General features: G+C 36.6%; 1 protein-coding gene across 1 annotated transcript in view; it reads right to left on the bottom strand.

Annotated features, from left to right (window-relative positions):
• Window positions 1–6,106: 6,106 nt before the first annotated feature.
• Window positions 6,107–11,539, bottom strand: part of LOC120558693 (cadherin-4-like) — a 262,013-nt gene continuing 256,580 nt past the window's right edge. Inside the window, exon 17 of the mRNA XM_039799837.1 lies at window positions 6,107–8,510. Coding sequence (XP_039655771.1) covers window positions 8,304–8,510 — 207 coding nt within the window. The 3' untranslated portion in view covers window positions 6,107–8,303. The remainder of the gene's footprint in view (window positions 8,511–11,539) is intronic.

Genomic DNA, 11,539 nt, shown 5'->3' with positions numbered 1-11,539 from the left:
ACTCAAACTCCTACAAAAACTTCAACTGGTCCAGAACACAGTTGCCCGGATCATCACCAGAAACCCCACACATCGAACACATCACCCTCTGTCCTTCAGCAACTGCACTGGCTCCCTATCAAACACTGCATAGACTTCAAGATTCTTCTTCTCCTTTCAAAGCTCTCCACAACATGGCACCTTCTTACCTCTCTGACCCCCTCCACGACTACACCCCTAACTGTACTCTCCATTCTTCCTCTTCCATGCTTCTAATCACTCCTCCTGCACAGCTGTCTTCCATGGGGTCCAGAGCATTCAGCCAAACTGGTATACTCAGTGTGATTTTATAGTATCTGTTCGTTATTGTTTATTGCTTTGCAATTATGTGTGGTCTTTGTTGTGCATCTGTTTTTATTTTTTACTATTTGTTTATATGTGTCCTTGAGTACAAAGAAAGGTGCCCATGAATCAAATGTATTATAATTATTATTATCAGAAATGTCATAAAAAAACATTTCATAGTGTAGTATGTCTTATGTCTTATGACCTACTATACAATATAGTATACTATATTCTATACTATACTATATACTTCAATAAAAACTTATAAAACATGTCATAGTATGAAAAGTCATAGTATAGTAGGCTATGACATAGAATGTCATAAATCATGTCATAGTATGTCAAAGATTTCATAAAATATGTCATGAAAAAAAGTCATAGTATAGTAGGCTGTCATAGAGTGTCATAAAAATGTCAAAGTGTAGTATGTCATAAAAAGTCATAAAACATGTCATAGTATAGTATGTCAAAAAGTGATCAAAAAGTCATAGTATAGTATGTCGAAAAAAAGTCATAGTATAGGATATCGAAAAAAGTCATAGTATAGTATGTAAAGCAAGAAAAAAAGTCCTAGAACAGTTATAGTAGTATAGTATGTTGAAAAAGTGATAAAAGAAAATCATAGTATAGCATGTTGAAAAAAGCCATTGTATAGTCTGTCCAAAAAAAGTCCTAGAAAAGTCACAGTATAATATGCTGAAAAAAGTCCTAAAAAGGTCATAATATATGAAAAAAGTAAAACAAAAAAAAGCCATAGTATAGAATGTCCAAAAAAGCCATCATATAGTATGTTGAGAAAAGTCATAAAAAGTCATAGTATAGTATGTTGAAAAAGTCATAAGTCATAGTATATCAATAAAAACTCGGTAAAAAGCCATTGTATAGTATGTCAAAAAAAAGTAAATTTGGCAAATCTTTCATGGGCGCAACCCACATACTCAGCGCTGCTGCTCATCCCACAAATGCAGGTTCCTTACAAATGTGACACCATTTGAAAGAGAACTAAATAGGCTTTCCAACGGTATAAAATTTATTGCCAAAAAGCGTTGTTACCACAGAGAAATAATCTACCAAACACAAATTTCCTTAATTTTTGTGCTAAGTTTATATTGTGTCGAAAAAAAGTCCTAATAAAGTCATAGTACTGTATGTCGAAAAAAGTCAAAAAAAAGTCATAGTGTAGCATGTTGCTATGGTATGGTATGTCGAAAAAAGTCATAGTATGATATGTTGAAAAAAGTCATGAAAAAGCCATAGTATAGTATGTCAAAAAAAGTCATAAAAACTTCATAGTATAGTATGTCGGAAAAAGTCATAGTACAGTCAGTCGAAAAAAGTCAGAGTATAGTATGTTGAAAAAAGTCATAGTATAGTATGTCCAAAAAAGTGATAAAAAAAGTCATTATAGTATGTCCAAAAACGAAAGTCATGGTATAGTATGTGAAAATGGTCATCAAAACATCATAGTTTGTCGGAAAAAGTAATAGTATGGTATGTTGAAAAAAGTCATAGTATAGTATGTTGAAAAAAGTCATAGCATAGTATGTTGAAAAAACACCTAAAAAAGTCATAGCATAGTATGTCGAAAAAATTCACCAAATATCACAGTATGGTATATCGAAAAAGTCATAAAAAAGTCATAATAAAGTACAGGGGTCGGCAACCTTAGGCACGCGTGCCACCATGGGCACGCGGGACCTTAACCAATGGTACGCTGGCAATATGTGTGCAAGAGAGTTATTGATGTGTTGAAATCATGCCAAATTACAACGTTCACAATTGCGCGACGTGTTATTTACGGTAGTTTGATTGACTCATATCTCTGACTGGGAACAATACAAAGAGGATTACCAACGGCCGCTGGGGCAGATGAACTAACGCTAGTCTTGTTACTGTAAGTAGGCTACATTAAAACCTCCGTGAGTTAAAAGTCAATACTTATCAATGCACTCACCTGTGTAGACCGGCATAAACATGTAGAAAGCGATATTTCAATCTGCTCTGTCTGCTCAGTCCACTCTTGTCCACCGCGCTGTTTTACACAAACACAGTTCTACTCTGCAAATAGCAAATTTTTACAAAACAAGCTAAAACAAAAGCTGTCGGTTTGTAGTCTGTTTATCTTAGTTTGCAGGGAATCTTGAGATTTGGACAAATTCTTATAAACTTAAGCTGGCTGAAGAAACCATCCTCTCCGCTAGAGCGGTAAATATGGATGCATTATGAGACCAAAACAAATACATGTGGCTACTTAATATGCACGTGAATGACGCAATCGTTATGTTGTGTTCTTCATTCTTGATAATGATGCTGGTTGGGTTATTATTATTTTGCCACAGCATCGTTTCATTGAAAATGAGGTATACAGGACCTGCTTATCAGTCCATTCATCATTAAAGCTGGGCTTTTCCACGTCAACTTTTCGCTTCAGGCTCTTTGACAGTGATATTTTTGTCAGCCCATTTTCCACCAGTCAGGACGCTGCATACTAAAACCATGTTTCCATAATCATAATAATAATATACAATATTAATAATTACAGGGTCCTGATTATGAGAAATAAATGTTATCAAATGTTGCTATGGAATAAAATTACAGATTCCCTGGATATTACATTTTGATGTGATGTCATAATTAAACTTAATGTTGACATGGCACACTAATAAACAAGAAATGTTGAAAAGGGCACTTCATATCAAAAAGGTTGCCAATCCCTGGTTACTATAATATGACTTTTTAATGAATTTGTTTTGACGCACTATACTATGACATTTTTCCACATACTTTGATTTTTTAAATATAAAAAATAATTTTTTTTAATTTTTTTTAAAAAAAAAAAAATTTTTTTTTTTTTTTTTAATAATATGACGTTTTTCGACATACTAATACTATACTATGACTTTTTAATGAATTTTATTTGACGCACTATACTATGACTTTTTATGAATTTTTTTGACATACTATACTATGACTTTTTCATGACTTTGTCGACATACTATTCTCTGGCTTTTTTCGGCTTTCTACACTATGACTTTTTTCGACATACTATAATATGACTTTTTTATGACTTTTTTTACCATATATATATACACAATATACTATGACTTTTTTCGACATGCTATATATATACTATGACTATTTCATGACTTTTTTCGACATAATATCCTATTACTTTTTTCGAAATACTATACTATGACTTTTTTCGACATATCCTATTACTTTTTATATTTTTTTCACATACTCTGACTTTTTTATGACTTTTTTCACCATATATATATACACAATAATATACTATGACTTTTTTCGACATGCTATATATATATGACTATTTCATGACTTTTTTCGACATAATATCCTATTACTTTTTTCGAAATACTATACTATGACTTTTTTCGACATAATATCCTATTACTTTTTTCGAAATACTATACTATGACATTTTTCGACATAATATCCTATTACTTTTTATATTTTTTTGACATACTCTGACTTTTTTATGACTTTTTTCACCATATATATACAATAATATACTATGACTTTTTTTCGACATGCTATATATATACGATGAATATTTCATGACTTTTTTCGACATACATGGTATGTAAAGTTAAAAGTTATAAAAAAGCAAAAATATAGTACGTCAAAAAAAAGTCATATTATAGTATGTCGAAAAAAGTCATAGTATACGTAGAATGCTGAAAAAAGCCACAGTATATTTGTTAGGACTACTGTATGATTAATTAAAATTAAAGTAATATTGTTTTTATTTTTAAGTAATGTCTTATCTTCTTTCTATAATGTATCACAACTTCAACAACAATCTCAAAATAACCACTTTAAAAGTAACACGGGGTTAGAAAAGCATGGCTTGCAGAAATCAGCAAAGAAAAGACAGGAGACAGTGTTCTTATAAGGAGGGGACATTTTATTTATAACACATGGTGCTGACAGGGAGTCTCCAGCTAGGCATCTATATTACAAGGTTGATCTGCAAGGCTGCGCATTTACTGTACGGTATTTGGAAACCAAGATTGCAGTGGCACTATAAACACACGCTTGAAACAAGAGATTCTTTCCCTTTTTTTGTTTTTTCTTCATTTTTTTACAAAATGGTACAAACAACAATACAAAATATTTGTGCTGTTGACAATTTACAAAAAAAGTCTTTTGACTGAATAACTGTGCAATACTTTTTTCAGATTTTTTTCTCTCCTCCATTTGAAACTAAGTGAGTATGGTACAGCAGAATCCCTTCTGGACTGCAACCTCGGTCATGCTGGCTGCGACACATTTTAACATGTTGTATGGTTACTGTAATAGAACTCATCTGTCCATTATAAAAAGACACATGCAAAAAGCTCCAATTGTACAGGTACAGTTTGCCTAACTTGGTCTGTTTAGCTTCAAGCAAATACTACATTATGTACACTTGGACTTAAGCAGTATTGGGTATCGTATGAAACACTGCTGCCTGTCTGTCTTTGTAGCTCTGGCCTTAGCAGAGGAAAAGTCTGACTTCTGCTGGAGCCTCCCGTCATGTGTGTCCATGGGAAGGCAGTGTCCCGAGTGAGACCAAGTGTCCTTTAACTAACACCAGTCAGAGAGGCAGAAGAGCCGTTGTTGACACAGCCAGTGGACAGTGGTGGACTACAGCAGTTCAATAGTGCTTCCTTCATTCTATCATTTGCTAATTCCCCCCTTATTAAGAGAACATCAATAAGACAAGTGGACCAAGTATGTAACAAGTAATAATCAATCTTCCTTCATTTCCCCTCACTAATTGCATTTAAAAGGACTGACTCCACTGATGATTTGCTGCCATGTGTCAATGCGAGTCATTGATAACATTCAGTATCATAATGGCATTGTGTCAAGTATGTATGTATGTATGTATGTATGTATAAAGGTCAGTTACCTTGTGTGAAGTGTGTGAATGTGTGGGCCTCCTGCTATGTTTGGCCCTGAACCCGGTCTGAGCGTCCGATTAGAGAGCACGAGCATTTTCTGAAGCACCACTTTATTCTGTGAACACTGCATGGCCTTCAGTAATGTTGGAGCTCTGCAGCTGAATTAGAACAGTGCTGGAAGGGCTCATACAGTATAATATAGAACACTCACATATATACAGTAAGGCCTAGAGGAGTGAGTGTGTGCTAGTATAGACTGTACAAGTTGGTTTGAAGTGAAACCTTTTCACCACGATGAAGCTAAACTTGAACAGCGATGCGAGTATGGCTGTAAGCTCATATAGAATCATACAGATTCTCTTAAATGCACATGGCTTTTTGTGGTGAAATATACCTTGCCAAGTATTAATAAAAACAAAACTGGAGTGAAAGAAAATCCAAAGACCACACAGAAATTATGTTACCAAATGTATAAAAATGTTCTGTATATACAACATTTATAGGTCAGAAATAATCACAAATAGCAGAAAGTAACAGCTGTGTTTATTTTGTGAAGATATTCTGTAGGCTGAGGAGCAATCGGATAGATAAACAGCTTATCTAGCAGCAAGCTGTGGAAATGACTCAGTTTCTCATGTCTACTCTGTTTTCGCTCTAAGCTGACAGCCATCCTGAACATGTTGTCCGCTGTCAGTTTCTACATAGCAAGGTGCAATATTCGCCCATTTATGTATTCATCCATATCAAGAGATTCCTACCCTGTTGACCTTAATAATTATACTATGACCTGTCATCCCTTGTTTATAGTCAAATCAAACTTTCATCATTTTATTGTTTCATTAGATAAACATGTTCAATCACGCAGGATTTTCAATGTATATCTTGTCAGAAGTTAATTATTTTCTATCCAGCCTGAAGTATAGTTACAATTTATATAACCCTTTGTGAAAACTAAAGATTGTTGTTATCTAGAGCTTATTTCATAAAATTCATATGAACCATGAACAGCTGAGGAACAGTTGAAAAGCAGTTGGAGAAAAATGAAAGGTGGAGGATCTGAAGAACATTGTTGTCACTGAGATTTCCTTCAAGCATTCATCATATTCATAATTAATAGAAGATCTGGTCAATCCACATCAAGCTGAAACTGGCTACAAGCGAGGAGTGTTTCATTGGGCTCTCAGAAGATAAGGAATGATTAAACCTTTCTATCATTCACCCTTGTCCTTTTTTGTTTTGCATATTTAAATAATTTAATACAAAGGCTAAAGCTCTTCTTTCAGTTCTCTATATGCAGTTCTGGGTGTCTGAAATGTAATAACAAAAGCCCATGGGTAGTGCTGCTTTTTCACTAAGTCACAACAAGACTGTTTTTCAAAATGTCTGTCTTTTAAAGCGCTATTACTGAAGCTTTAGTTTTGCAAGTCTGCATTGATAAAGTACAGAACTTCACAACAGACTTTCCCTTACTCTAACTTCTTTTCAAAACCTCTTGAACTTGCAGCCAAACATTTCAGGAGAAAATTTCAGATGAATGAAATGCTGCCTGAAGAGAGACAGATTGTGAAGGCGCTAAATCCCTGGCTGAGGCTCAGTTCCTCTAGTTTCTGTGACAGGGACCAGCACCAAAGTTTGTATATTAAAAGTTTGCTGAAAAACAACAGTGAATCAACAAAAGAAAAAAAAAATACAAAAGAGAGAAAGGGATCTCATAATGGGGCTCCTATAAGCTCACAACTTTGTATGTAATGCTGTCAGAGCTATTTAAAGTCATCTAGTATTTTCTTTTCCCTTGTGTTTGTACAGTTTATATAGTTTTCTTTGACACATTTATCACAAAATAACTGGTGCCATGTTAATTACCTTTGGGTGAAGGGATACACATGCACACCTTAAATGATCTTAAAGGCAAAGTCTCCTTAAATAACCCTCATGCCTACTTCATATACAACACGTATGACTTTTCAATCTTCAAAATTTCGTAACAAGCCTCATCAAGTTTTGTGCAAATACCGAGAGCTCAAAACAAACACAGCTGCTATTGAAGCCACAATTAACAAAACCACGCAATGCATTTCTTCTCTAAGACAGTCCCATAATGTTTTTTTTTTGTGATTTCAGTAATCACATTCAAGTTGGCTGTGATCTAGGAGCACGTATTCGCCTGACTTGAAAAGTTAATGATTTGTCCATAACTTACATACACACTGTAGGCCTATGTACAGTATGTCTACATAAAGCGCCCGCGTAAGCCAGTCAATGCTCCTCTGAAACCGATACTGACATCTCCTGCAGCTACCACAGCCCTGCAGGATGGTAGAAATGACAAGGGGAGGTCTGAGTTAAAGGGTCAGGGGTCATATGGAGGCATGTAAGCCCAGAAAATGGCAACCAATCCTGAGTTAGCGGGAGTCTGCTAAAATACGCACCACTGAAGGCACTTTTTAAACAACAGTGCTTCTGTTCTAAGTAATTCAAGTTCAAGAAAGAATAAACCAGGGCCCTGTGTATAGGAAGGACTTTCATATCTGTGTTCTTCTTTTCTTTTCCTCTCAGACAAAGCAAGCAGCTCAACCTAAAGCTTCTGCAGAGAGACAGGCGGGGGTTGATAGCGAGGGAATAGGAATAGGGAACCCTCAGGAATAGGGAACGGCTCGAATCAAAGGGCAGTGTGGACGGAAAAAAAAAAAACTACACAAACTAAAGGCAAAACAAAACCTGACAACTAAAAACTAAAACCTACATCTAGCATAAAACCAAAAATGAAAAAAAGCACAAGGGTTTGGAAAAACAAACGATGTGAAGCCCGCAACTGAGAGCTTCCGTTTCAGTCTTAGAGCAGGAGACGGTTGAGAAGAGCACCCGGAACTGACTCACAGCACCGGTCCTCTGTGGTGGGTAATTTGATTGGTTGGTTGGTCAGTCAGTTGGTCAGTGTGAACATGTCATTGGTAACTTGTGTTCAATAAGGGTTTAATAGCCCCATGTGTTAGAGGGACAGAGCATGGCAGGCCAGCTGACGGAACAAGGGTGTGTGTGTGTGTGTGTGTGTGTATGTTTGACTGGGCAGATTTAATCATCATCCCCTCCTCCGTACATGTCGGCCAGCTTCTTGAAGCGGGGGCCCCAGTCGTTTAGGTAGTCATAGTCCTGGTCCCCCGTGCTGGATGAGTTGAGGGAGCTGACGGAGCCGGCGGTAGAGCCACTGCCCTCATAGTCAAACACCAGCAGGGAGTCATACGGAGGAGCTGTGGGGTCATTGTCTGCTGCTCGCAGACCCTAAACAGGACAGAGACGAGGAAAGGTAGTGGTAAGTAATCACATGCCTGCAGCGGAGAATATACTTTTAAATAAAAAGGCAGGTTGATGAAAAAGCAACAAGATGTTGAAATTCAACCCCAGTGATGTAGTATTGCATTCACACGAGAGTCATCAATAAAAAAGTAAAAATTGAAGCAGCAGGGGCTGAGATATCCTGACAAAAGTCCGCAGTATGGGTCAAGCTCTGAAAATGCTCAATCCTATATTTCCCATGATGCAACCAAAAGCATCTTTTCTTTATACTTAAACTCAGCTTCCCCAGTTTGTAACCAACGCTTTTTGTTACAAATGTGTAATCTACGAGCCCGGGCAGAGAAGACCCCTGATGACATCATCAGGATTATGTTCTAGAGCCACAGAGGACGTACCTGCATTCACAGGCTGAGCAGTACTTTCTATGACTGTTAAACAGACCTTTATGTGTAAATTGGTATTCACTGTAAAGAATAGAGAAGAATAGTGTTATATTATATGATATAATTGAAATATTAGCGGGATTTTGCTGCAGCTGGTCAAGCTGGGTTTAATTTTTTTTCCTGGTGGGTGGTTTAATTTTTTTTCCTGGTGGGTGGTTTAATCTATAACAATGAATAATATTTTATAAACGGATATTTGTACAATCTCAATATTCTACTTCTAGTAACCATGACTAAATGTAGTGGTGTAAACAGTACAAAATTAGTAGATAGTAGAGGTATAAAGTACCATAAAGCAGTAATACTTATGTACCTCAGAAAAGTACTTTCTGCTCCTGGCACTTCATCAATTCTATCCTGTAACTGTATGCAGTTAAATAAAGGATACATGGCATTGTCCATGGAAAGCTATTGGAAATGCATTATATTTTTTCGTAATCTTTCATTGTATCAGTACAATAGTTGTACCAAAGTTGAATCTAATCTAATAACAGCATATCATTTTTGTCATCATACTAGATGAATTACATAATGTAATATTAAACAAGCTACTTCTGGTGAATTTTGGATCAATAGTTCAAAAAACACTAGAGGCTTCATTGGGGCAACTTTCTGTGGTAAAAGCTCATTAGGCCTAAATTATTACAACCTTGATTTACTCAGGTAGTCTCAACATTGAGATCAGGATCTCTTTGGTAAGAGAGGCCGGAGGAGTACAGCAGAAGAAACAGAACAGAGATGAGACATAAACCAAAACACAGCCAATCACACACAAGCACTTACAAATAGCATTAGAAACATCTTTTCACTTTCTAAATCACTGAAAGTTCCTGTATTCTGTACTACATGTAGGGTGTACACTACTGGTCAAACGTTTTAGCACACCCCAATTTTTCCAGGTTTTCATTGAAATTCATGCAGTTCAATGTCTTATTGTACTCTGAAATGAAAGAATAGAACAAATGAACAATTTAAGTTAAAAAAAAAATCATGGAATCAATTTATGAACCAAAATGTATAGGGATGCACGATAATATCGGCACGACATCGGTATCGGCCGATAAAAGCTTAAAATGGTCATCATCGGCATCGGCAGATATGAATATTTCTGCCGATGAGCCATGCCTATTAGGGTGTCTTGTTTACTATGCACACATGACGACCATGAACGTAGCATGAGCGACAGCAACTTAAACTTCCAACATGTCGGCTGTGTGGAGGTATTTCGAATGTAAAACAGATAACAAACTTGCTATATGCAGTACTTGTAAAGCACAAGTGATGCGAGGAGGCGTGTTCCACACTACAAATATGATTACGCATCTCAAGAGCCGTCATCCTGAGCAGCACAGAGAAAAGTAAGAAGAAAAAACGCCGGCAAAAACCTATCAGCAGCCTCTACTTCAGTCCTTTAAAAAAGCTAGAAAATACAGCAGCGACCACCCAAAGGTAAAAGTTGAATTTTGAATGTATTGCTCTTGATAACCAGCTGTTGAGCGTGGTGGAGCCGCGGTATGCTATGCCTAGCCGGCGCTACTTTTCTGATGTGCCGTTATCTGATCTCCAGAGTGTTGTCGCCAGTCACATTGAAAAGCTCCTCGCGGCGCTAGTCACATTAGCTTTACCGCGGACATTTGGACATCAAGCGTGAGTCCTGTTAGCATGTTGAGCCTCACTGCCCAGTGGATAGACGAAGACTTGACGAAAAAGACGAAAAGCTGTCCGACCTACACTCACAGGAATGCTCCGGTTCTCACACAGCAGCCGCAATTGCATCCGCATTTGATAATACGCTTGTGAAATGGAAAATAGAGAACGAGTGCATTTCGTGCTACGTGTTGACAGTGAACGGCTGTTTAGCGTTGCCTCTGATGTAAGGCATTTGGCAGACCTGTTCAAGTAGGAGATGAGTTACATTTTTTATTTGAAAATTTATTTTTATTTATTTTACTCCTAAGGACTGAAGTTTGAAGTCTGAACTTAAAAATAAAATGTGGCACTGGCATATAATTTATTCTCCTCCAAGATAAATAATTTAACTATTTTTCAGGGGTGAATGTCTGTCTACATTTGTAAAATGATACATTTATGGTAGAATCAAATGTTGTTAGTCTTGTGTATTGCCTTATCTACAACACAAGACTGTAATAAGGTAAATGTAGTACAGGAGAGATACTTGGATTTCTCTTCAGTAGAATTAAAGTGAACAGGGGAAAAATGTGTATATACACATCGGTATTGGCCAAAATGAGTTTGAAAATATCGGCATATCGAATATCGGCCAAAATCCAATATCGTGCATCCCTAAAAATGTATTCTAAATTTTTGACTCATCAAAGGAGCCCCCTTTGGCAGATATAAATGCTGAACACACTCGTGGCATTTTTTCTACATTGGAAATCAAATATTCTTCAGAAAGTTCTTCCCAACTCTGTTGCAGAAGTTCCCATAAATGTGTGGCACTTGTAGGTTGCTTTGCTTTCACTTTTCTGTCCAGTTCATCCCAAACCAGCTCAATGGGGTTTAAGTCTGGTGACTGTGCTGGCCACTCCATGTTTTTAAGCTTACCAT

Source organism: Perca fluviatilis, chromosome 5 (genome assembly GCF_010015445.1).
Source record: "Perca fluviatilis chromosome 5, GENO_Pfluv_1.0, whole genome shotgun sequence".
In the NCBI taxonomy this organism is placed as follows: Eukaryota; Metazoa; Chordata; class Actinopteri; order Perciformes; family Percidae; genus Perca; species Perca fluviatilis.
Note: the sequence above shows the minus strand (reverse complement) of the source record. Positions and strands in the feature narration are given on the sequence as shown.